At 40.6% G+C, this 27,476-nt stretch overlaps 1 protein-coding gene across 15 annotated transcripts in view; it reads left to right on the plus strand.

The window, feature by feature from the left end:
- Positions 1 to 27,476, plus strand: part of PFKFB4 (6-phosphofructo-2-kinase/fructose-2,6-biphosphatase 4) — a 113,672-nt gene that overhangs the window by 50,095 nt on the left and 36,101 nt on the right. For 10 of the 15 annotated variants that reach the window (XR_010589111.1, XR_010589112.1, XR_010589113.1 and 7 more), the window contains 6 exons: positions 10,818 to 10,934; positions 20,146 to 20,242; positions 22,782 to 22,848; positions 25,200 to 25,274; positions 26,455 to 26,511; positions 27,022 to 27,143. Coding sequence is in view for 12 of the 15 variants with exons in the window: in XM_024099973.3 (XP_023955741.1) it covers positions 10,818 to 10,934; positions 20,146 to 20,242; positions 22,782 to 22,848; positions 25,200 to 25,274; positions 26,455 to 26,511; positions 27,022 to 27,143 (535 nt within the window). In the remaining 3 variants the exon portion in view is untranslated. Of the gene's footprint in view, positions 1 to 3,262; positions 3,388 to 9,252; positions 9,385 to 10,454; positions 10,525 to 10,817; positions 10,935 to 20,145; positions 20,243 to 22,781; positions 22,849 to 25,199; positions 25,275 to 26,454; positions 26,512 to 27,021; positions 27,144 to 27,476 lie in introns of those variants that run through there. The other 5 variants (XM_042861726.2, XM_065551279.1, XM_024099974.3 and 2 more) reach the window with 3 other exon arrangements.

Genomic DNA, 27,476 nt, shown 5'->3' on the forward strand with positions numbered 1-27,476 from the left:
TCAGGTGCTTTTAGATGATTCTAAATTAGTTAATTTTTTAAAATGAAATGTTTAACTAGGACATCTGTTCTATCACTTAATAGATTTTTTTTTTGAGGTCTAGCCGACCAAGTTATTGGGCATTAGGACTTATGGTTTCAGGTTTTGTAACGTTGTAGTCAATTTTGTAAGCGATTTCATCACAGAAACGTTTGTCTCAATTTAATTAAAACCCTACCACGCTTAAATCATGATAACCTTATTGGGCCAAGTGGTTTCAATAGTACTGAATTCAGTAGTGGATGGACTGCAGTTATTGTGGTCTTTTAAGGCAAATACCCACGATCATGTTTACATGATCTAAAGCAGGGGTCCCCAATGCGGTGCCCGCGGGCGCTGCGGCGCCCGCCGGGGCATCCATGTGCGCCTGCCTCTTGGCCGCCGGACAAGCAGATGCCGAAATGCCACCATGAAGCGGCAATGTCAAGAAGCGCTACCGCCGAAATGCCACCGAATTTCGGCGGCATTTTGGCAGCGACGCCTCTTGACGTTGCCGCTTCATGGCGGCATTTCAGCGGCTGCTTGTCCGGCGGCCACGGTCCTTGGCGGCTAGTCGTCCGGCGCCCGCCCCACGGAAAAAGTTGGGGACTACTGATCTAAAGTATCACTTTGGTCCATCCATTAAAAAATGCTCCTAAAGATAGACTATGAAACTAATTTTTGCATATGAAATAAATCACTCAATTAAAAAAATTGTGTAAGAGCAATAGAATATGGAAAAAATGGAAAACCACTTAAATATCAGTTGCTACTGCAAAAAACACTTTGGAAGACTTACAGTTACTTCAGCCAAACTTGTATCTGTTTTCAATAGATGATAATTTGTTACAGTGGCAGCTTTTAGATAGGTAAAGTGCTTCTGAAAAAGAAGGCCTGAAGAAACTAAAATTTCATGTACACAATGGAAATGTGTATTAGAAATTGGTGAACGGATAATCTGCATGAATCTTCTCAAACAAAAATAAGTGGCTTCTGATGGTAATAAATAACAAGTAACCAGCTTAGACTTTTAATTGTTGTTATTAGACTGTTCTGTTTCTTGGTAAAGTTCTGTAACTCTTCCACAGGCAAGATCTATTTAAATAGAGAAGCCTTTTCAGCAGAGCGTTAGATAACATAAAAATAAATTTGAATTCTTAAAATATTTTCTTCTGCTCATGCACATTTTTCCAGATTGGCCTACCTTTTTCACCTTTTATGTTTGTTACAGTATTATTTTTTTAACTGATTTAAGGTTTTATTTTTAAAAATAAGTATAAATCCTAATTATGCATATAAATGTTTATATTAATTTAAAAAATGTATGTTTGCAATGAAAACTTTTACTCCTTTAATTGTTGTAAGCTCCAAGCTTATGCTGTGCTGGGGCACAGAACCAGAAAATGAAACTAACTAGTTTATTTTAGCTCCTGTCTACATTAGTTTTTTAACAGAGTCTGAAACTAGTAACAGGTTTCACAGTGGTAGCCGTGTTAGTCTGTATCAGCAAAAAGAACGAGGAGTACTTGTGGCACCTTAGAGACTAACAAATTTATTTGAGCATAAGCTTTCGTGGGCTAAAACCCACTTCATCAGATGCATGCAGTGGAAAATACAGTAGGACGATATATACACACAGAGAGCATGAAAAAATGGGTGTTGTCATACCAACTCTAACAAGACTAATCAATTAAGGTGGTCTATTATCAGCAGGAATAAAAAAACGTTTGTAGTGATAATCAGGATGGCCCATTTCCAACAGTTGACAAGAAGGTGTGAGTAACAATAGGGGAAAAATTAGCATTAGGAAATAGTTTTTACTTTGTGTAATGACCCATCCACTCCCAGTCTTTATTCAAGCCTAATTTAATGGTGTCCAGTTTTCAAATTAATTCCAATTCTGCAGTTTCTTGTTGGAGTCTATTTTTGAAGTTTTTTTGTTGTTGGAGAATTGCAACTTTTAGGTCTGTAATTGAGAGACCAGGGAGATGGAAGTGTTCTCCGACTGGTTTTTGAATGTTATAATTCTTGACATCTGTTTTGTGTCCATTTATTCTTTTGCGTAGAGACTGTCCAGTTTGGCCAATGTACATGGCAGAGGGGCATTGCTGGCACATGATGGCATATGTCACTTTGGTATATGTGTAGGTGAATAAGCCTCTGATGGTGTGGCTGATGTGATTAGATCCTATGATGGTGTCCCTTGAATAGATATGTGGACAGAGTTGGCAACAGGCTTTGTTGCAAGGATAGGTTCCTGGGTTAGTGTTTTTGTTGTGTGGTGTGTGGTTGCTGGTGAGTATTTGCTTCAGGTTGTGGGGCTGTCTGTAAGTGAGGATTGGCCTGTCTCCCAAGATCTGTGAGAGTGAGGGATCATCCTTCAGGATAGGTTGTAGATCCTTGATGATGTGCTGGAGAGGTTTTAGTTGGGGGCTGAAGGTGACGGCTAGTGGCGTTCTGTTATTTTCTTTGTTGGGCCTGTCCTGGAGTAGGTGACTTCTAGGTATTCTGGTTCTTTCAATCTGTTTCTTCACTTCAGCAGGTGGGTATTGTAGTTTCAAGAACGCTTGATAGAGATCTTGTAGGTGTTTGTCTCTGTCTGAGGGATTGGAGCAAATGCGGTTGTATCTTAGAGCTTGGCTGTAGACAGTGTATTGTGTGATGTGGTCTGGATGAAAGCTGGAGGCATGTAGACAAGTATAGCGGTCAATAGGTTTCCGGTATAGGGTAGTGTTTATGTGACGGTCGCTTATTAGCACTGTAGTGTCCAGGAAGTGGATCTCTTGTGTGGACTGCTGCAGTGAAGTGGGTTTTAGTTGAAACTAGTAAGTGATTTAGCTGGGTCTAAATGTAATCTATGTCTACATGCAACGTTGTTAGTACTCTGTTAGGAACTATAATGCTGAGTGTTATACGCGTCCCACCATCTTTGACAGAAACAGGGATTGTTTTCCTGTAAACAGGCTGTAAATCAGGTGTTTTACGGTGTAGGCAGGATACTATAACTATGTCTGTGTAACTGCCCAGTCCTCCTTCCTCCCAAATTTTTGTGCTCACACAGTATAGTACTGCTGTGTGTGTGGATGGGATCCCTCTCCAGATTTTTATAGAATACACTCATTATGCATAGGGGGTAAATAGTGAGGCTGTTGTTTGTACACCAGCATGGTTGGCACATGGCTTTGTTAGTAAATGATTCAGAGAAAGGGTGTCAAAAGCTGGTGATTAACATCAAGGTTACAAACAGTGTGGTGGTATTGGCTAAGCTATTTAGAATGCAAGAAGAGAAAGCAAGATAAATGGTGAAAGGAAACTTTTTGTTTTTTTAAAGTATGTTCAATTGAATTGATCTAAAGTGGCAGTTAAGAGGTAAGGATTTAGTTCTTTTCTCTTGATAATGTCCCTTTAAATTACTTGTATTATTTTCTGTTTATCTTTTCCTTGTCTTTCTGTTTGTTTCCTGATATATTTCTAAAGTAGCTCGGCTCTTCCGATGGCATACCTGTGGTTAATTGGACTTTCTTTAACATTGAGACTGGATAATACTTAGTGGATTCCATGGATGCAGTTACCTTTAGTGATCTTCTCGGAGTTGGAAGAAACCATATTAGGTATCTCAGTAAACAATTAGAACACATGAAACACTAATATTTTTAGATTCTGCCTTGACCATGATAATCCAACAGGAGTAAATCTGTATAATTTTGGACTAGTAAAAAGCACAACAAAGTACCATCTGAGACAGCTTGGTGTGAAAATATAGGGCTTTTAAAAAGTGTATTGACTTCACTAAGGTAAAGTGAAAATAAATTGTTCAAAATGACACTGTAGCTGAAGTAAGGGAATAAAACTCACTAAAAGTCAGCTAAGTGTCAATTTTATTTACATCCCCATGTAACTTTTACAGTAGTCTGTCTTGAAAGCATTCTATAACTGGTTATTTGGGTGCAACTGGGTATGTCTATAATTGGCCTAGATCAAAGCTACTTTCAGGTTCAGCTGTTGGGTTGCTTTAAGTTCTGTGCATCTAGGAATCAAATCTAAGCCTGAGATTTAATTGAGAACAGTGAAATATACCAAAGCTAAATACTTTTTTGGGGGGGAGAGGGAAGATTGTAGAACAAAGGTGAAAAATAAAGGCCACGTTTCCTGCAATTAAAATAGTTTTTCCTGGAACTGTTTTTCCTGGAACTGTATACATCAGTTATTCTTAAAGATAGAATTTGACAAGTTGAGTAACTTTTTTTTTAATTTGAGATTCATATAGCACTGTAAAACTAGGTCATTTTCAAAAATATAAAGACAGACATGATCACTGCCCTGGAGAGCTTACTTTAAGAGCTTGTAGGGCCTTTAGATACAGTTATCTGTATAACATGATGAAGGGGCTTAAATGGGAAGAAGGGGACGATGGTGGGCAGAGCAGCTGTAGAAGATGACGACTACAACAGTATTTTGGATAGGTGAGAAGAGGGGAAAGAAAGTAGTGAAAGGCAGATAACTCAGAGAAGGGAAGGTTACAGTAATAAAATGTTAGATGACCAAGATGAGGCAAGGTTGGTGTGGTAATCTCCTTTATTGGACCAACTTCTGTTGGTGAGAGATACAAGCTTTAGACTAGAGCTACACAGAGCTCTTTTTCAGGTCTGGGAAAGGCACTGAGAGTGTCACAGCTAAATACAAGATTGAACAGATAGTTTAGCATAAGTAGTTAGCACATATTCTAAGGGACAGTTCAAGGTGAAGTGGCCCATTAACACTCCTGTAGTCATAAGACAAAAAGGGATGGTTAGTGAGTTACAGATTATTGTAATAAACTGTAAATCTGTGACTTTAGATGAGCAGTTTAGCATTGGGGATAGGGAAGATGTCTTACAGGGAAAAGCAGCGGGATTTGAGAAGAACAGGAATGTGAATGGGTGCGTTGAAAATCATACCAAGATTACAAGGCTGGTTCCAGGAGGGTACTGGATTAGTCAATGCTGGCAGAAAAGAGAGGCTGTGGAGAGGAATTGTGAACAAGGATGCTCCATATCGCATATCGTGTGTTTGGGATGTCCAGGAGATAGATATCTGACAAAGAGTTGGAAATGTAAGACCAGTTTGAGAGCAGAGGTAAATTAGGAATCACCTACATGAAGGTGGTAATTGAACTTGATATGAAAGGGAGAGAACACACAAGATAAGGAGCTTCCTGAGAGGCTTCCACAGATAAGGAGCATAAATCTGTAAAGCAAGCAGATCAGTAAAGCAAGGGGAGAACCAGAGGCATGAAGGAGGATGACCACAATCATCCGTGTAAAGACTGCATATGGATCTAGAACAAGGGCAGAGCAGTGCTCCATCCCCTCACTAGTTTGTTAGTCTCCTTGGTCAAGATACTTTTGTTGAAATGAAAAGGGCAGAAGCTAGATAGGAGGGGAAATCTGCCTTGGCAGCAGGAGTAGACAGTGGAGACAAAGAGAGGAGAGAAGGTGACAATCGGAGAGACAGATGGGGCTGAGTGAAGTTGTCAGGATATGCATCATAGGTGTGTATCTGTGCTGACTGGAAAGAATTGAGGGTGGGAAAGCTGCTATAGGTAAGGGAGAGGGAGCAAGGTAGGAGAAGGAGCAGCATAGTGTAACCCTATCGTTCAGTGTCCTGGTAATGAAACTGGATGGCTTCAAAGACAAAGTAATACATTAGAAATGCTGGGCAGAATTAACATAAATGGATGTTACTTCAACGTGTGTATGTACAATTTTATAAAATTTGCTGCATCACTGGCTCATCTTCCAACCCATAGGGCACTCCTAGTTTTGAATTGCTTTTCTAAGCACTTTGTTAGAGATGTAGCTGCTACCTGTTGTTGGAGGAGAATCAGGCCAGGGTTACTGCTGTGCTCTTCTTTGTCTTCAAGATCAACATGCTTTTGCAAAATGAGCACTGCATTTAGCCGTATGCTTTTGCAAAACACCGAAACAAAAATATTTAAATTTGACAGGACATAGGATGGGACACAATATGTAGAACAGTCTTATTTGGGAGGGAGGTATTTTCAACCCTCTGTCTATTCTAGTCAGAGAGGATGGTGCAGGCCTATCTAAGAGCTAAATAGTGCTTTTATTTCAGAGACTAAGGGCTTGATGCAAAGCCCATTGAAGTTAATGGAAAGGTTCTTGTTGTCTTCATTGTGCTTTGGGTGATACCCTAATACTTCTGCTGACCATAAAAGTTGATTTAAGTACCAAATAGAAATGAGAAATTTATTCATCAGTTTTAAGTATGTGGAAGGGGAGGGACATTTTCACTCACATAAGTTAAACATAATTTTTAGGCAGTATGTAAACTTAAAAATAAGTTAAGACATAAGTTTCACAAGTTCACTTGTTAAATATTCCGGTCTGATTTCAAAACATTGACACAGCATGTGAACATCTATTGTGAAATAGTGCAAGTAGGAGGAAATAAAAACATCACTTGTTTTTTCTCAGTCTTCAGAAGTTAATAATTTTAACTCCTTTGTGCTCACTATTGCTTTTAAAAGGCTACTAGACAATCCTAACTTTACTTTATTGTGGGGAACCTATTTCCTTTCCTTTTCCAAAATTCATATGGAATCTAAAATGAAAAATTTGCTATAGAGTGCCAGGTTGGTATGAACAATGCTATTTCACATAGTCACATTTTCATCAGGATAACAAACTATATTTGTTTTTCCCCAATTGTGTTATAACTTGTGGCCATATGACAATTTCTGTCTGTTGCTTGGTAATAGGAAAATGATTTGACAGGGTGAATATACAATACTTTTCTTGATGTGATTACTTTTATAAGCTTATGACTATTTGGTTAAAAAAAAATCTTATTTGCTTGCATGCATTACATATATTTCTAAAACAAGACTGAGTAAAGTATGCAATACAGTCATGAAGTCCTGGATTGTAGCAGTCCAGATTCCCTTTGCCATTCTGCATGGTAGTGAATATAGTAAGGTATTACAGTGTTCTTGAATTGTCAGTTTCTATTAAGAATACTCTTGTAGTATTTTTCTTTTGGGAAGCAAGAATTATTGTAGACCCTGCATACCCTGAATGCATTGGAGGCAATTCTGCTAATCACTGCCATAGTATTAAAGTAATGCTTGCACTATGTTTTAGTGGTAGTATTACAATTTCCTCTTTAAACATTTTGCGTTGTAAACATAATTTTATAGTTTGAAGTTTTATAACAGTTATCCTTTTCCTATCCCTCTTTCCTCCCTCCTTTTCGTTGGGTGCACTAATAATTAAAGAGCACAGGCCATCTAGACTAATTAGATCAAATTTTTATTTCTTGTCTCTTAATTAAATTGAAAGACGTTAAAGCCCAAGGGGGGAAGATCTCATCTAGTTGTCAGGAAATGGAGAAGGGAACAAAGCTCAGCTTCCAATACTAAGTGGCATTGTTCACAGGGGGATGTGAAAATAGGGAAGTTTCAGTTATTTTTAAAAAAAGGGGTTACATTTTTCAGCAGTTTACATTGGCATGGTGGAATTTCTTAAGCTGCATCACCTTAGCCCTTGGGACACTGGCACTTTCCATGCTATGAACTAAATGAATACATACAGTAATGTTTCTGTACATGTGTTGTACTTTGTCAGGAGAGAAATCTATAGTTAAGATTATGTGAAAACTTCTGCTATCTCCTTTTTCTGTATATTTGAAACTTCCCAAAAAGTTCTCCCATTTTTTCTGACATTTAATACTTGGTCTCAGCCAAATGTGACTCTCCCCGTCCCCCTGGAAACTAATGAGAAAAATTAGTGTACCCATTTTTTTGGTTAGGCGATTGTTGCAGGAAGAAAAATTAAAAAGCTTTATTTGTTCCTGCTGAACTCAAATGTCTGAACTTCAGAAGTTTAAACTTCCCAGGTGGCTAGTCCTTGCTGAGGGCACATCTGTCTTCAAGCTACCTTACTACTGAAATATTTCAAGCGTAATAGAGTATTTCCTCTAAGGTTAGTTACAGTATTAGTTGCTGGACTGTGGAGTTAAGTAAATACACAGTACTGGAGATTATAGTGCCTTAAAGGCTAAGGCTGAATTTAGTTTTGTTCCTTTTCCCTTGCATATGTAGTAGCTGTCGCTTATTGGTACCAGTCTCTTTGTAGATGGAAGGCATCCCCCCAACCAACTTGACATTTATAACTGAAGTATTTAGTGAGAGTGGGAATCAGGGCTGCTGTTGTAATTGAGATCAGCAAATTATTCCCTTGGCTTTCTAATAGTAGGATGACATATCCAAAGAATTGTGCCTATGGTGATTAGAGCACCAGATTCGGTACATATATTAAACAGTAGGAGCATAGGTTCCTAATAAAGGGAACCTTGTGAAATTGTACTTATGGGAGTTATTCTCCGTCTTAAGCATAGTTAGGCAAAAAACATTAGTCATATTTATGCTACTGCTCTTCACAGTTATGGAATAAAATGTGTAAGGGCTATCAGACCATGTATTTCTGAATATAACCTGGCCACTAGATCCGTGGCATTCAGAAGAAATGTCCCTCATGGACATGCTGCATAATGGATGTGGGTTTTACAGCTTCTTCTACGGAATCTAGCCCTAGTCTGTGATGGGACGCTGAGGTACGTGGGCCATTGGTCTAATCAACATGGCAATTCATATGTTTGTCAATGAATTACATTATCTAAAAGAGGTAATAGTGCTGCATGGTTCTGAACAGTCCGTAGGTCTGCAACATGAAGACTAGGAGCATATTTACATGAGCACTTGCTGTGTGACAAGCTGGGATGTAAATGTACAGTGTTCCAGCATGCTGTGCACTAACTGCCCATGGGTACCCTGCAGATGTGCACTAGAAGTTCCCAAGTTCATTTTCAAACTAGGGAACTTTTAGTGTGCTTCAGCAGGGTTCCCATGGAGAGTGCACAGTATGCTGGAGCGCTGTTGATTTACACCCTAGCTTGGCATGCTTGTGCTTGTGTAGATGTGCCATAGGAATCTGTGCTAGTTCAGCAATATGGAAAGTGGTGTCCCATTGTAATGCCATATTACAAGTCTTTGTAAGTGTTCCGTGAAATGACTGCTGTGGAAAGAAGGTTGAATCTGCATTGCTCACCCTAGGCAAATGTCAGTATTTATTGTAAGAATAATTTTGAAGTCATATATGTTAGCCATACATGTCATGTTAAAGTCTGGAAATTCTGTTCAGAAAGTAAAAAATCTTTTTGGTTTACACAGGCCCCGTATAGAGTATGTTGAGTGAAGCAGCATTGTGAGCTTTCTCAGCACATCAGTTGGATACAAATCAATTGCTTATTGTCAGTTTCTACAACTTGTATTCCAGTGCTTTCTCTGGATAACTGTTCAAAATTCAAGTTGAGTATTTGAAATGAAATCTGCAAGATGTAAATAATGATGCATCTCTTGGACATTCTAGGGTCACTTCGATTTTTCCTGGCAATGATGTCTCGCATCTGTTTGGCAGAGCTTAGGACTTTCTGGGAGAGAGGGGCAGAAGCGGGGAAGCGCTGTGTCTCCACTCCTCCCCCTCCCTCCCAGAAAATCCTAAGCGCCGCTAAACAGCTGTTTGATGGCGCTTAGGACTTTCTGGGAAGGAGGGGGAGGAGCGGAGATGCAGGGCTTTCCCGCTCCTGCCCCTCCCTCCCAGAAAGTCCTAAGCGCAAAGTTCTGGGAGGGATGGGGAGGAGCAGTCTCCACTCCTCCCCCTCCCAGAAAATCCTAAGTGCCGCTAAACAGCTGTTTGGCGGTGCTTAGGACTTTCTGGGAGGGAGGGGCAGGAGCGGGAAAGTACTATAGTGAAAGCGCTATAGAGAGAGGAAATTAATGTCTGAATTAAGTCAGGGGGAAAAAAACTATCTATTTTGTTAGGCTGTTTGTTTTTCATTGTTATAAAGGCCCTGGACTATTTACATATGTTCTTTCCTTTTAGGCAGTCTTGTACTATAAAGTTTCATTTGTAGCCATGATGGATTAAAGGAAGGTAGTGAATCCATACTGTTTTACCACTTAAAGTATTTGAAACACTTGCCATTTGAAAGGAATACTGCCAAGGTTTTCAAACCCCAAATTTAACTTGTTTTAAAGTATAATTTCATGAAATTGTCTAATTTTAAGCATATATATTGAGAATTATAGTTGTGGTGATGTTTTATTATCTTATCCTCTGTTGGCTGGCCAACAGTAGTTAACACAAGCACTGTTTCTAGAGCTGTGGTGACATCAATAGTGTTTGGAAAGAACAAGAGAGTGCTGTTTTGGTATGATAGGGAACTCCATGATGTATTAAGCTGCAGCAGTCATGTTTGTTTAATCTCCACTTGAAAAACAGGAAAGGAAATGATTAATAGGACTGAAAACTTGCATTTTAAGAAGACATTAAAAATTGAAAGTTTTAAAAATGAGACAAACATCTGTGTCCTTTCAGTGTAAATGCAGAACTGAAGTAGAAGGCTTCATCTCACCCACCCCTGTTGTTTTTTAATGAGTGCAGATGTGTAAGTTTATTGTTTGTTATCCACATAGCACGGATAAATGTCCAGTGTTGAACTGCTTCCACTGACTCACTTTGCTAAAACTGTGCACAAATTAGAACAGAGTCCAGTTGCACTGCACTTGCTAGGGAAAACTTTGAAAGTGGTGTAAATGGAATGCTGTAATGGAATAACCACTGAGTGCATGACCTGTCTGATCAGCCACTTCCTTAGGGGCTTACACGCCATAATTTCCTGCTTTTACTTGAGCCTTTGCTTGGCATCATGTTAATTGTAAACATTTCTTTTTCTTTCAGTCTGTATGACCAATTGTCCTACACTGATTGTCATGGTGGGCCTCCCAGCCAGAGGGAAAACGTACATCTCCAAGAAACTGACACGCTACTTAAACTGGATTGGAGTGCCTACAAAAGGTTTTGTTCTGCTTTTGTTTACATCACAAGGTTTCTTTTAAAAAAAGAACAGGAGTATTTGTGGCACCTTAGAGACTAACAAATTTATTAGAGCATAAGCTTTCGTGGACTACAGCCCACTTCTTCGGATGCATATAGAGTGGAATAAATATTGACGAGGTATATATACACACATACAGAGAGCATAAACAGGTGGGAGTTGTCTTACCAACTCTGAGAGGCCAATTAAGTAAGAGAAAAAAACTTTTGAAGTGATAATCAAGATAAAAGGTTTCTTTTGGGACTGTTAGCTTTTTTAATATATTTCCCTGTTGTTTCTTCTTACCCTCTTGTCAATGTCCTTCATTCGGTGTATACTTACTTTTTTTATTCCATTTAAATTTCATTCTGTATATCAGCTGTTTTGTCTGATCAGTTTTCCCCTTTTTCTAGACAGATTCCTGAATGAACTCTCTGCATTTATCTTCCATGTACTGACTCTTACAGTTGACTAACTTGTTTTGGTATCTGAGAAGAGATTTTGTTTACTGGAGGGGTCTAAGTTAGCACTCCTGGAATCAGTTCCTGACTTTACCATTGCCTTCCTATGTGACCTTTGAGGAAATCTCTTAATTTCTCTGTGCTACTCTTTATCTTTATTACATAAAATGGATGTAATAGTATCTATCTCATTGTTGCTCACTGGGTAATGTTGGTAAAGCACTTAGAGAATCCCGATTAAAGGCACTAAGTAAAAATAAAGTTATAGTTTATTTGTGGAGTGGCAGGGACTCTGAATCTTTAGAGATGACTAAACATCTAAAGTTTGGAAGACTTAACCAACCCATTACTAAGTGTGAAGACTCAGAATGTTACTACAGTAATGGGGGGGGGGGGCAATAAATACTATAGATATCTACCTATAATGCAGTTAAACAACATAGTTAATGTGAAAGGTCAAACTTCTGACTGCGTATATTGAGATCAGACACTCATTTCTTAACTGCTTTTGAAGGAAAAAAATGAAATATGGAAAATGTGTTCTGGGCTGAATTTAGACTGCCATTTGACTTTGTCAAACCCTTCCTAATAGGAATGCTCAGTGTTCTTGTGGAACAGTGGGGTGTATATATAATATTTCCAAAATATTGTTGTCAGTTCTGACACCAGTGTCCTCTCTGAAGAGTGGTAGCAAAAATCCAGGGCCTTGCACTTTGGTTTCCAGTGGAGGAGAAATCACTGATTCAGATTCAGGATACCTTTTAAAGTGTAACCTGCTTTTTGTAAACACATGCAGCAGTCATGAAGTGAGACAGTCATGCAGGCCATTGCCTTCTTACAGGAAACTCAGGCCAACACTGCTGTCTAGTTCTCAGGGAGGAGCTCTATGTCAAGAAATTTTCCTAATCAGAGCCCAAGGCAGAGAGCAAATTCTCCTGCTGCTCACACAGTTTCCTCTCTCTCTCTTCCTCCTGAAGCTTCTTCTAACCAAAATTAACATCCCCACAGAGTCAAAACTTGACTCCCAAGAGTCAAAACTTGCTTGCACATTAAGAAAAATAACTTAGAAGGCTGTGCCACCTGTTGACATCTCCTATTCAGATGATGGGGCAAATTGACTTTTATTAATTTTTTTTAAAAAAAAATAAGGTATGTCTACACTACGAGAGTAGTTCGATTTTACTTAAAGTGAATTTGTGGAACCGATATTACAAAGTCAAACGTGTGTATCCACACTAAGGACAGTAATTCGACTTTGTGAGTCCACACTAACGGGGCAAGCGTAGACATTGGAAGCGGTGCACTGTGGGTAGCTATCCCACAGTTCCCGCAGTCCCTGCTGCCCATTGGAATTCTGGGTCAAGCCTCCAATGCCTGCTGGGGCAAAAAATGTGTCGAGGGTGGTTTTGGGTAACTGTCGTCATTCAACCCTCACTCCCGCCCTCCCTCCGTGAAAGCGTCGGCGGGCAATCAGTTCGCGCACTTTTCTGGTGATTGACAGCGCGGACGCCACAGCACCGCGAGCATGGAGCCTGCTGTGATCATCGCTGCAGTTATGGCCGTTGTCAACACCTCGCGCCTTATCATCCACCTTTTTCAGAGGCAGATGCTGCGAAATCGGGCGAGGAGGCTGTGGCAGCGCGGTGAGGACATTAAGTCTGAGAGGGGCACAGACCTCTCACAAAGCACGGGACCCCACGCCATGGACATCATGGTGGCAATGGGTCATGTTGATGCTGTGGAACGGTGATTTTGGGCCTGGGAAACAAGCACGGATTGGTGGGACCGCATAGTGCTGCAGGTCTGGGATGAATCACAGTTGCTGTGAAACTTTCAGATGCGTAAGGGAACGTTCCTGGAGCTTTGTGAGTTGCTGTCACCTGCCCTGAAGTGCAATGACATCTGGATGCGAGCAGCCCTGACTATCCAGAAGCGAGTGGCCATAGCCCTCTGGAAGCTTGCAACGCCAGACAGATACCGGTCAGTCGCGAATCAATTTGGAGTGGGCAAATCTACTATGGGGGTTGCTGTGATGCAAGTAGCCAACGCAATCGTTGAGCTACTGCTCTCAAAGGCAGTGACCCTGGGAAATGTGCAGGTGATCATAGATGGCTTCGCTGCGATGGGATTCCCAAACTGCGGTGGGGCTATAGATGGAACTCACATCCCTATCCTGGGACCGGACCACAAGGCCAGCCAGTACATTAACCGAAAGGGCTACTTTTCAATGGTGCTGCAAGCACTGGTGGACCATAGGAGATGTTTTACCAACATTAATGTTGGATGGCTGGGCAAGGTTCATGACGCTCGCGTTTTCAGGAATTCTGGTCTGTTTAGATGGCTGCAGGAAGGTATTTACTTCCCGGACCACAAAATAACTCTTGGGGATGTGGAGATGCCTATAGTGATCCTCGGGGACCCAGCCTACCCGCTAATGCCCTGGCTCGTGAAGCCCTATACAGGCGCCTTGGACAGTGAAAAAGAACTCTTCAGCTATCGGCTGAGCAAGTGCAGAATATTGGTGGAGTGTGCTTTTGGACATCTGAAGGGGAGATGGAGAAGCTTACTGACTCGCTCTGATCTCAGCGAAACCAATATCCCCATTGTTATTGCAGCTTGCTGTGTGCTCCACAATCTCTGTGAGAGCAAGGGGGAGACGTTTATGGTGGGGTGGGAGGTTGAGGCAAATCGGCTGGCTGCTGATTATGCCCAACCAGACACCTGGGCGATTAGAAGAGTCCAGCGGGACGCGCAGTGCATCCGGGAAGCTTTGAAAACTAGGTTCCAGAGTGACCAGGGTAACCTGTGACTATTACGTTTTTTTAAACAGAAGCTGAATCTGCCCCCATTTCTTTACACAGTTAATGTTGACTATCCTCTCCAGTTACCAACTCCCTTCCCCCCCTTCCAACACACCTTTAAAAATAAAATAAATGAAACTTTGTTCATTAACACCATTTTCTTTATTAAGGATTTCGCGGTAAAGGGTTGAAACTGGGACGCAGACTGGTGGGGAGCGGGTGTAGTGATGGAAAGGACGCTTCTAAACGCCTGCTCCTAGAGTGATTCGCAGTGGTGGACTGGTTGTTTCAACGGAGCCTGCCACCCCTCCTTTTCGGGACTCTGTGTGTGGAGGCTATGTGACTTTGTGGCGGGGGAAGGCGGTTACAGATCCCCTGCTGCGTGGCTCTGTCATCCAGGCTAAGGACCGCTGCATAAGATCTGTAACCGCCCTCCCCCGCCACACAACATGAAAACCACCTCCCAGACTGACCAGTGTGCCTAGTGACTGCAATGTGTGTGTGACCTTCTGCTGAACCTGCCCCTGTGTCTGTACCCTGGTAAAGGTGACTGTCCTCTCCAATTACCAACCTCCTTCCCCCCCCTTCAAACACACTGTCCTCTAAAAGAACACGACGGAAACCGTAATTAACAGAAACATATTTTTTATTAAGAACTACACACTTAGGGGATGAAACTGGGACAGGGGCTTGGGTGAGGTGCATTTGCGGGGAAGGAAAGGACGTATCAAATCTTTGGGAATGAGAGCCTTCTGTTACTTGAGCAGTCTGCAGGGGTGGAGTGACTGTTTTCACGGCCCCTGCCGCCCCTCCTTCTTGGGACTTTGGGTGAGGGGGGGATGGGACTTTGTGGCGGGGGAGGGTGGTTAGCGATAGAATGCAGCGGGGCTCTGTCTTCCTGCCTCCGGTCCTGCAGAACATCTACAAGGCGCCGGAGCGTAGCCGTTTGCTCCCTCATTAGTACAAGCAGCGTTTGAGTCGCCTGCTCGTCTTCCTGCCACCACCTGTCCTCCCGTTCGCTGTGTGATCGCTGGTATTGTGACATGTTCTCCCTCCACTGGGTCTGCTGTGCCGCCTCGGCTCGGGAACAGACCATAAGTTCTGAGAACATCTCGTCCCGTGTCCTTTTCTTTCGCCACCTGATCTGCGCCAGCCTCTGGGAGGGGGATGCCGGGGTAGCTCGGGAGACACTCGCAGCTGTGGGATGGGAAAAAGGGAGTGAATTCCTCAAAAAGAAACATTTTTGCAAACAATAAATATAGTCTTTCTCTGTGAACAAGACCATGCACAGTACCTATCACATGTGCACTCAGTACAAGGTCAAATTTTCTGTCTTCACATTGAGTGCCTGGGGTCTTGCTGTACAGATCAACGTGAATTCTGCTAGCAGGCGGCCATGGTAAGCCGTAGACTTTTGGCTGCTTAAAGTTTAATTTACAGCAGTGACCTCCTTTCACGTTCCAATCAATGCTCCTAGCGTTGGCCAGTTCCTGCTGCCGGCGATCCGGCCAGCATGAACTCTGCCCCTGTCCCCGGTAAAGATCCCTGCACACTGCTGGCAAACCGCTCAGCATGAACGGTTCGCCTCCCCGCCCCCACTGCGTGGCTGTAAACCACCGGTTACAGTTATTTAAAGGAACAGGCAATCAGTCCCCATACTAAAATTCCCCTAATTCAAAGCAGGTCACCATGAGTGATATCACTCTGATGAGGATTACAGAGACAGAGAAAGACCGCATGCTGTGTGAATGCCAGCAAACACTAGGGCCGTATGCCGCCATGCTTTGCCAGGCAATGATACCGGAGTACCTGCTGCTAGCCTGGCGCGGAAAAGTTTCCTGCCATGGAAGAGGCAATAAGGCCGCTCTCCCCAGGAACTTGATGCAAAAGCTTTCACATTACTTCCAGGAGAGCTTCGTGGAGATGTCCCATGAGGATTTCTACTCTATCCCCAGATATGTTAACAGACTTTTCCAGTAGCTGCACTGGCAAGGACTAAAAACTTAAGCGCCTAGGGCAAACTAATCATTAAAAACCCAGTGCTAACATACCATGCGTATTCTATTCAAAATAAATGTTTAAAACACTTACTACTGATCCTTCCCCTGATTCACGGTCCGGGTTACCGCCTTGGGAGGGTTGGTAGGGGATCTCTGTGAGGGTGATGAAGAAATCCTGGCTGTTGGGGAAATCAGCGTTGAAAGCGCTGTCGACTGCCTCATCCTCCTCATCTCCTTCCTCATCTTCCCCGTCCGCGAACAGCTCCGAGGAAGCGGTCGTCGACAATACTCCATCGTCAGAGTCCACGGTCAGTGGTGGGGTAGTGGTGGCGGCGGCACCTAGAATGGAATGCCGTGCCTCGTAGAAACGGCATGTCTGGGGCTGGGATCCGGAGCGTCCGTTTGACTCTTTGGTCTTCTGATACGCTTGTCTCAGCTCCTTGATTTTCACGCGGCACTGCGTTGCATCCCGGCTGTATCCTCTCTCCGTCATGGCTTTTGAGATCTTCTCGTAGATCTTTGCATTCCGTCTTTTTGATCGCAGCTCCGAAAGCACGGACTCATCGCCCCACACAGCGATCAGATCCAAGACTTCCCGATCAGTTCATGCTGGGGCCCTCTTTCTATTCTGCGATTGCATGGTTACCTCTGCTGGAGAGCTCTGCATTGTTGCCAGTGCTGCTGAGCTCGCCACGATGTCCAAACAGGAAATGAGATTCAAACTGGCCAGATAGGAAAAGGAATTCAAATTTCCCCGGGGCTTTTCCTGTGTGGCTGGTCAGAGCATCGGAGCTCGGACTGCTGTCCAGAGCGTCAACAGAGTGGTGCACTGTGGGTTAGCTCCCAGAGCTATTAACATCGAATTCCGTCCACACTAACCCTAATTCAACATGGCCATGTCGAATTTAGCGCTACTCCCCTCGTCGGGGAGGAGTACAGAAATCGATTTAAAGAGACCTCTATGTCAAAATAAATAGCTTCGTTGTGTGGACGGGTGCAGGGTTAATTTAAATTAACGCTGCTAAATTCGACATAACCGCCTAGTGTACACCAGGCCTAAGTGTAATATCCTTTTAAATTCAGCAAGCTATTATAGTAGCCAGGATTCCTCTGCTGCCTTATCGTCCTTATCGGGGATAGTTATCGAGCTCAAAGAGATAAATGCTGCACACTCAACTTTGCGAAGCAAAAGTCCTATGTTGGACAATACGTAAGACGCTGTCCATGTCCAAGATTGCGGGAGTAGATTTTGGGTCTCGTCCACAGGCACTGGCTTCCAGTTGTCCTGGGGGGTGCTCAACCCCTGCTCAGCCTCAGGCCCCGCCCACACTCCACTTCTTCTGTAAATCCCTGCTCCGCCTCTTCCTGCCTGATCCCCACTCCATCCCTTCCCCCAATGCTGCACCCCCACCCTGCCTCTTCTCACCCTGCCTCTTCCTGTCCCCTCCCCCAAGCGTGCCTGGTCCCTGCTCCTCGTTTCTCTCCCAGGGCCTCCTGCACGCCGTGGAACAGCTGTTCCATGGTGTGCAGGAGGCGCTGGGAGAGAGAGGGAGGAGTTGATTGGCAAGGCTGCTGGCGGGCAGGAGGCGCAGGTGGAGGTTGGCTTATCAGTTGCAGTAGGCAGAGATGATTGGCTTGAACTGTGGTAAAAGTTCCACAGACTTAAATAACAGGTCTGTAAATTTAAATGTTTGTGTTTTAAAAATTAAAATTTTAAAATGAACTGGATATTCATGAAGGGAATCCTTCTGTATCATCTCCATTACAAACCTTGCCATTTGTATGGTTCAGTTGCTATTTCTAATTCCTGACTAGGCTGTCAGTGAGGGTTGTCCTGCTGGGGATTTACAGTCATATGACCTGTAGTCTAGTCCCCCTTGCTACTGTTGGAAAATATATCTTGCATTTAATCTTTAGCTTCAGAGGAACAGCTTGTTATTTTGTCATCACGAATGCAATTTCATCAGAGCTGAATCAGTTTAAAATACCTTTCCTCTGATCGAATAGATAACTCTTGCGTTGTCTATCACTCTGTTGTCGTAGGCTAACTTGATGGATGATATTTGTGTAATAAATGTCTGGTCATGTACTCTTTTTCACTCTGAGGTTTCTTAATGTCATTTAAAAATAACAGAATGTACTCAGTATAATAAGATTTTATAGCCTTTGATGTGGGTATGAAAATTACTAGATTATCAAAAATCCAGAGATCAGGTGAGTGGCATCTTCTCACGTAGCTCATGTTGAATGAAATAAAGAACATTGAGACAAATAGCCTGAGGCTCCCATAATGAGAATTATTTAAAAAATAATTAGACACTTGCTTTTATCCTTTCCGATCAAATCAAATCCAAGTAGCCTAAGGGAGCTAAGTGCTCAAATTCAATTGAATTTCAGTGAGATTTGAGTATTCTACTTCCTTTTGGAGGCTTTTTTGGATAATCCTAAACTATGTACCACATTTGGACCACAAGGTGCTAAATTAAATTGGGTTTCTTCAGTGAGATTTCTGTACTGAATAGATACTAATCATAAGGAAAAGGGTGCCCTAGGGAGAAGCAATATAGAATCTTTTTTCTTTTAGAAAGAATTTCATGTATGGCTAATTTTGCAAACTGTACTTTTTGGTAGTTCTTAATTTTAAAGGGCTTTGATATGAAGAAAAGATCTGTTTCTTAATAAAATAATCATTCTTAAAGTTCCTTTCCCTCTTCTGCATATTCTTCTCCTGGGTTCGTAAACGATGACTAGTTTGTGTGGAAATTGTCCTGATGCCACTCAGGACATAGATGCCATTCAGTTGGTTACTAAAGTTTTCATTGGCTGTACTAGCTAATTTATTGTGATGACTGTTAAAGTTCAGCAGTATGTTTTGTCCAGGATTAAACTACTATTAATTTCCTAGTCTGTGACCCTTTTTAGTGCTGTTGTCAGGAGAGTCTGAACAACAGCTCAGTAGTTAATTTCCCCTATTTCTTTACCTTCTTCTGGAAATGAAGACTGGCAAGTAACAGTAGTTCCTCAAACAGAATGTTCAATCCAGGTTAGTTTAAACAAATGCTCAAGGTACAGCAAAGAAAACCCATAAACACAAAAAAAGATAAACGTTAGTTGCTGTACTCAGAGCCCTATTTTATAAACTTAATTATGGTACAATTCCATTTGCCTTGTTTGCTAAGTTACTGGTGCCTTGCTTTGATCATCTGTGCTGTGACACTCCTGCTGGCATAGACCTTTGTCCAGACACAAGACAATTGCCCTTTGATCAGTGATGGCACATTCAGTGTATGTGCAATAAATGCACTGCACTTTGTGCCCCTCTATATATTTTTAACCTATAGGAGTTTTTTCAGGATGGTATATACACTTGTTACTTCTTATAGAATATAAATAAATAGGTTGTGTTCACATAATACAGTACATGGGGGGGAAAGTAAGGTGTATTTAGCCAAAAACTAGGCTGACTAATTCCACATATAACTCTTTTCTCTTTATGTAATAGTTAGTCTTTGGATATTAGGTGCTATGGAAATACAATTTCACTACAATAATTTGTGGAAGGAAAAAAGATTATTGAAGTGCTTTACAGAAATGAATTAAATTAACTCAACATTTCTGTGAGGAAGGAAGTAACTTAACCTATTTTACAGGTGGGAAAACTGAGGCACAGGAAGGTGAAGTGATTTGCCCAAAGGTGCGCAGAAGGCTGTGGAGTAGAACCCAAATTTGCTCACACTTGGTCCTGTTTTGTAACCACAAGGCTTTTATTTACTGAAATGAGATGTATAACTAGTTTTGTTGTCCAGGTACAAACTAGACTGATCTGTTCCTGGAGGTGAATTTTTTCAGAACTGTCATTAAATGTGTTTTTTTTAATGCTAATTACTTACAGGATTATTAATCCCAACTAATAGTGACTCTTCTCCACAGAATTTAATGTTGGTCAGTACCGTCGAGATTTGGTAAAAACATACAAATCCTTTGAGTTCTTCTTGCCAGACAATGAAGAGGGCTTGAAAATCAGAAAGTAAGTTGGATTATTTTTGGCTTTACACAATACCAGTTTAATTCTAATGATATTTTATAATGTACTGTTGGGAACCACTGTATATTCTGATTTTGTATGCCCTGGAAATTTCTGTAGGACTGTATCAGATACCAAAGAAATGAAATCTTAGAGGAGCAAAAACAATGAGGAGTCCGGTGGCACCTTCAAGACTAACAGATTTATTTGGGCATAAGTTTACCCATGAAAGCTTAAACCCAAATAAATCTGTTAGTCTTGAAGGTGTCACCGGACTCCTCATTGTTTTTGTGGATACAGACTAATGCGGCTACTCCCTGATACTTAGAGGAGCAGGGGCAGAGTCTCTTGTTTGGACTGTTTAAAATTTAGTTTAACCTTTGTTTTAACTCAAACAACTAAAACAGTTGGCTTTATTTAAGATTCATCACCTCTGGCCCTTCAACAGGCTGTGAATGCTGCCATTCCATTTCACAGGTACCTCAAGTAGACTGCCAATAAAAACAGAGTAGATGAGACTTGACAGTCCTAGTATTTCTAAGGTGGTAAATAAGTAGACTCCCTTTGTCCCCTTTTTCCCACTGCCAAAAAGGGTGCACACCTATCTTTTCTCTTTTGCCGCACATATTAGAATTTCTATTCTAATTTAAAGTGTATTTGAATATATTCCAATCAGTGCTTCAGGGGAGCTGGAACTGCACTGTCTTCGTCTGACAGCGTGAGAACTGCTTCGTATTCTGTATGCAGTCAAGTCTGCTGGTGAATTGCACTGATTAGCTCTCTGTTTGCTATGCCTGGGAATTAGGTGGAGGGAGCGGAGCACCAGTGGTAAATACTGCGGACAAAGAAAGCACATGGAACTCCTCCAAACTGTGAGGAGGGAAGTCTGTTGGTCATGGTGAGAGAACCACTGGTATGGAGTGGGGAGAGAGTTTTTCTATCACAGAAGCAGAGATAAGGGAGGCAGATGGGCAAGAGGGAGCCAAATCCTCTCTGAATTGTGATGCAAAACCAAATATTTGAAATTTGCGTCTTTTCCCCCCTCCATCACTGAGACCTTCTGTTCAGTATTTTGTATTTCCCTTGCAACAGGCAATATCACTAATACAAGGAACAGAAGAACCTGGTGTGTGGTTTTGACATGAGATAGATGCGTTTCATTGGCCTCCTAAGTCTCTACCTTTTACTTGTAGCTAAAATTCAGCTTAATGTGCCTCCATGACGCTTATTAGACTAAATGACTGGAATTACAGTAATTGATAAGCCACGTGATCAAATCTGCCCCATTTGCTGCAAAGGGAATGGGAAGTGTGTTTAGTTATCGAAGGATTGATTGATGCATCTTAACTTCCAAACTCTATTAACAAGTAGCTGTTGGTATAGAAGTGTTTGCAATGTAAAAGTTGTTGGAATTAAAAAGCACTCATTTTTTCTTTTAAGACAAAATTTTTACCAAGAGCACAGAATATCAGTTACACTTGGAAAACTAGACATTTCACTCCAGAACCTAAATTAGAAAAGCAATGCCAGTAAAACCCAGTGTAGGATATTGAGCCAAATCCAGCCTGTTTGGCAGCTACCATATGTCATTTAGGTTGGTTGTTAGCAAAAATTGTTGCTATCTGATGGTTCATGTGAAATCCCATTTCCTGGTAGATAAATTGTCCATTTCACAAAGAATAAACAGACATTATCCATAGTATTATTTAGGTATTGAAAATTTCATTTTGAGATTATTACTAGATCTGGTCAAATAATTGAGTGGAAGAAAATTGATCTGAACGTTAAGCCATTTTAAATAAAAAATGCAGGGTTTTCTGTGTTCTTCCAGCCAGCTCTAAATATTGTCTTGTATCATTTGTGATTCAGTTTCAGACTAGTGGCTGTGGTTGTGTTAATTTACATTAAAATGAATACACACTAAGTTTAAGACAAAATGAGAGTCGAGCATGCTAAAAACAAGAGAAAAACCATAAGAAACCCAGCATAGAAGTCCAAAGCAAGTAGACTACTGAGAAATATCTTGAGACAAAATAGTTGTAACAATTATTCATTTTAACCTAAGAAAATGAGGCCACAACTCAAAACACTGAGCAACCATGTCATCTTACTAGAAGACCAAATTAAGAGTCAGCTGCCCATGGGTAAGTATTTGGGGGAGGAGAGGGAGGAACCTTTCAGCTTAAGTGGCGTTTTTATTATAGTATTATTTTATGGATCTGTGAACATTGATCCAGGGTCGTAAGCTGGGCAGTAGAACATTCTGTATGTTATGTGCTGACCTGTGCAACGTGTCAGATTACCAGAGGATGTCTGCTTTCGTTTTTGTCCAAAGCTGCGTGCCTGTGATCTATGGCCTTGGGCGAGTCAGTTCACCTCTCTGCCCATTTCCCCACCTGTAATGTGGAGATAGTACATATCAAATATATTGATGACTGACTAATGTTTCTTCAGCACTTTGAAAGCAAAGAGTTGTGTAGTGCTAAGCATAATTATGGATAATTAAATTAGTTAAACTAGCATGTGTCTTTTTTCCTTTAAGACAGTGTGCCTTAGCAGCTCTGAATGATGTCCAGCAGTACCTCAGTGAAGAAAATGGGCATGTGGCTGTAAGTTTTCTGTCTTCTTGAAGGCAAATTCTTGGAGTGTGGTCTCTGCAAAATCACCAACTTGTCCTGGATTATACATAATCTGATTCAGTCCAGAATCATTTCATTGTGTGTCTTACATTTTCTTTGTAAATGGAAACTGGATTTATGTTGCTGCTGCAATGGTCATTTTGTGAAAGGAAAACCATGATATTTTCATAATTAAATCCTGAAACAGCCTCCCTTAGAAATGTGTGGGTGATGTCTAATGCTACCAAGCTGTGCTAGTGCTGAGGAAAGTGCCTGTGCTTTTATATGGTAAAATAGCCTGTTTAATCATAATATAGATGCATCCAGAACCATTTGGTATCCTACTCCAATGTTTAAATCAAAGGTAAAAATGTTTTAAATTTTTTCCTAAAAGAAGTGACTTAATACTAGTGTTATTGACACTCTAAAAATGCCTCTGAGAAGAAGTAGGACAAACCTGCTGAACATTTTCTTCCCTTGTGAAAATAAAACCCAGTGGACCACACTCAATGGGTTGTCAATTAAAGTTAATGCCACCAATGTTGCACATAGTGTTTTTAATTTTGCTGGCAGTTTGATCAGTGATGGCACAAACTCCTGTTGGAACACAGTTAATATAACTGTTAATGGAAAACTACTTGGGAATGCACATGCACACACGCTTTTACTTTCTACTAAGTTGTAACTTATTGGCTTGGTTTTTGAGATTTGAATCTTCAGTGTAAAATTTGGCTGTTAGAATCTCTGCTCATCTAATGCCAGTAATATGCAAAGGATTCAAAACATGGGCTGTTCATTCAAATGACATTTTAATTTTGTTTCCTCTGGGGAATTATTAAGGTTTCTGCATAATTTGAACTCTGTTTTTGAGACCGTTGACATGTGCAGCTGTCACTCAGTGTTCAGTGAGTTAGTCAAACTAGCATTTTATTGTAAATTTAAGCCATAATTTGGGACTCAAAATAACATTTTATATCTTATATACTATTTAAATGTTGCCTATGAAGAAATTGATGCCTGTTTCACTATTAGGAAAACCTACAATTCATGGGTATGGTTTACAAGTTATGCAAGGCACCTGCTCTCTGTTTTGATCATTACACTTTACCGTACATTTAATGTTTTGACTAATGTAGTGATTGTTTATATAATAAGGTGTATACTTATCTGCCAAAACAGTTTTTCCATTAGAACATGTGCAATATGAATTTATTTAAAAACTCAGTCTGTCTGTGAGTTCATAGTAGTGCAGGTATCTTTTTATTTCTTAGTATTAAAAAAAAAATTAGAAGAAGCTAAATTTTATCCTGCTATTTGGAGTGTTGAAAAATAGGACATGCTATTTAAAGGACCTTTTTTTACTTTTTATGCTCAATTTTAAAAATCAAAATAAATTGCCAAATGCAACCCATTTCATAGAAGTCTCAACAAACATGAAAGTTTGCATAATAGAATGTATGTGGCTGAAGATATTTTGCATTTAGTTACCCATTTTGCGATATACTCAAGGTGTGTGCAGTTATCTCACAATAATGTTCACCATGTACATTCTGCTTATGAATAGGAAAATTATGAATATGATTTCTAAAGTCATTATAAATGGAGTATAATTCATGCCATTTATTATAGTCAGAACCTCTCTTTACATCAGACTTGCTTTTCAGTTTTTATATGGATAATCACATTCTCTTATGGAGGTTTTCCCATCTTATCTAGTTTCTGAAAGCTTTTGGCAGCTGGAAAACTTCTACAGGGAAATCCAATAAGTTTACCTCTTTGTATACTGTTAAAACAAGAGTAGGAGTATATGCAGCTATTGAAATGTATGGGAGGTACATGGCATAAGTACAAGAGAGCAGAACAGGATCCCATGAGATCATGCTCATCATGTTTGTTCTTGAAGTGAATAACATTGTGAGGCTTTTAATTTTTAAAAACGTGGCATGTTAAATTAGGCACCTTTGAAAAATTCCAGCTTTAATCATCAGCAGTACTGAACTAGATTGTGTGTGTCTGTGCGGCATTTACTTTTTGAAAGTGGAGGCCACTTTAGAAATGTAACTTGACATTTTCACTACTAGGACAGGTAGAGATGCTTCAGAACAGTGGGTTCTCAACCCAGGTGCTATTTTATTTGTTCAGAATTCTTATGGCCATAATCTAGTGCCAGCAAAGTTTTTGACATTGTTCCTGGGAATGACTTATTCCTGTTTATAGAGTTTGTTTGTTTGTTTTTTAAGTTGAAGGACTTGGAAACTTTTATTGATTGTTTAGTGCTGTTGTTAAGATGTGGCAGTATTTTGACTCTACTATGATACTGTTGTCTCTGTCATTTGTCTTAGGTTTTTGATGCTACAAACACAACACGAGAACGCAGAGAAACCATCTTCAGATTTGGTGAGGAGAATGGCTATAAGGTGAGTCAATAGCTAAGATGCTTGGGATATTAATCTGACTAATGTGGATGCGTGGTTTTGTCTTGTGCTCTAGTGACATTCTGATCAGAATTGTGCTAACAGCAACTAAGTTTTTAAATGATGTTGGCCAGTAGAAATCTAGCACATTTTTTCTGACGAGTTTAGAAAGGTGTTTTTTCCCCCCCTGAGAATGCTGTTTTCATCCTGGTGAAATTAATCAGTAGCCCTGTTTTATGTTTTGGCTTCCTATAACAGATAAATGTTATTCATATAAATGTTAGCAATAACTGTTTCAAACATAAACAACAAGGAGTCCGGTGGCACCTTAGAGACTAACCGATTTATTTGGGCGTAGTTTTCGTGGTTAAAAACCTCACTTCTTCACTCCATGCATCTGAAGAAGTGAGGTTTTTTAACCATGAAAACTTACGCCCAAATAAATCTGTTAGTCTTTAAGATGCCACCGGACTCCTTGTTGTTTCTGTGGATGCAGACTAACACGGCTACCCCCTGATACTTGTTTCAAACATGGTTGTCATTAGCCCAGTTCTGATTCTGTTCTGAACAAGGTCCTGTCACTGCCTTCCTTTAGTTACTTTGATAAATGGAAAGAGGTTTTCTGTTTTGTTTTTATTCACATAAGTTTCTATTTAAAAGACTGTATTATTTGGGTGTAGGATTTTTTGTCATTCAGCATTTTCCTAGTAGTCTGTTTTTTTCCCCCTGATCTAGCTTCTCCATAGATCTTTGGGAAAGCATGTCATGTACATCTCATACGTAAGAGCTGCTCTGTTAGTTTTAACACCAAAATGCTTTTATTTCAAAGGTATCAATTACCTTTAGGAGTGCTGATTCACTTTCTTCCACTCTCCATTTCCGCTTCTTTGCCAATCTGAATTTTCTTGCCATAGAAGCTTTCTGTTACTGAAAGGTGCTTGGGAAAATTATAGAGCCTCATGCTGCAAAGTGCAGAGCACCCTCAACTTTTAGTGGGGCATTGAGTACCCTGTAAGACCAATCCTAAATCGACATAGGAATGTTTGAAGCATGGCATAATTAGCAAGACTTGATACATGAACTGGTGGAAACTGTGGGTTTGTGTTGTCAATTACTGGAGCAGTTCTAAGGTCTCTCCCTTCTTCCCTCCTTCCTTACATGTGATTTCCTGTTTGGATTAAAGACGTTCTTTGTTGAATCAGTATGTGTAGATCCAGAGGTCATTGCTGCAAATATTGTGGTGAGTTATAGAAAAGTTTTCTTAAATTGGTTGAAGCCGGGAGACACTGTAGCGTCTCTAAAATCAGCCATATGATGATGACTTTTTTAATATTACCTTTCATTTAGTCTCATTTTCCCTCTCCTTTCACACTGGTCTTGCTGAAGTACAGAACAAGAATGTAATTTCATGGCAGTAATATAAAACTGTACCCTTTCATTTTATTTTAAAAGGAAAAATTATTTGGCAGTTGGGTCACCCTTCACGTGGGTTCTGTTTTTTCTTTAATATACCTTTAAATAGGCTGTTCTTTGAGTGGCTTATTTTAGCAGGACTCCTAAAAGAAAAGAAACATCATTTATCTCCTTTTTCCTTTTGATTTGTTTTCCTACCCATTTATATAGTAAGTACGGAATTTAGGTTTAATTAAAAACAGCCATCCATTGCTACACACATTTGGTTAAAATGTCTTTAAACTTTGCTGAAAATGGGGAAAAAATGCATGTGCTCTTTTATCTTTACTTTAAATAGCAAGTGAAACTTGGCAGTCCTGATTATGTTGATTGTAGTAATGATGAAGCTACAGAAGACTTCATGAAAAGAATAGAGTGCTACAAGAACACATATGAGATGCTAGATGAAACTCTGGACAAGTAAGTGGCAGAATAATACTGTGGTCACAACCACTTTATTTCATGACATTACATTAGGGAATGTGTACTCAATCTCATTGTCATGGAAATATGTCACCATTTTTTTTTTGTTTTTTTGTTTTACTATCTCATCTGTTGGCAATTTAGAGAGAGATTTTTCAAAGGCCTTAGCAGCTTGCCTACACGGGGAAATTTACTGGTATAACTATTCCACGATAGCCGTCCCTGTGCTTTATTCCAGAATAATTACTCTGGATTTGCTATAATCAGAATAAAGTCACTTTTATTTCAGAATAGTGTCCACATGGGGAAATTATTCCTGAATAGCTATAG

This window comes from Chrysemys picta, chromosome 7 (assembly GCF_011386835.1).
Source record: "Chrysemys picta bellii isolate R12L10 chromosome 7, ASM1138683v2, whole genome shotgun sequence".
Taxonomy (NCBI): domain Eukaryota; kingdom Metazoa; phylum Chordata; order Testudines; family Emydidae; genus Chrysemys; species Chrysemys picta.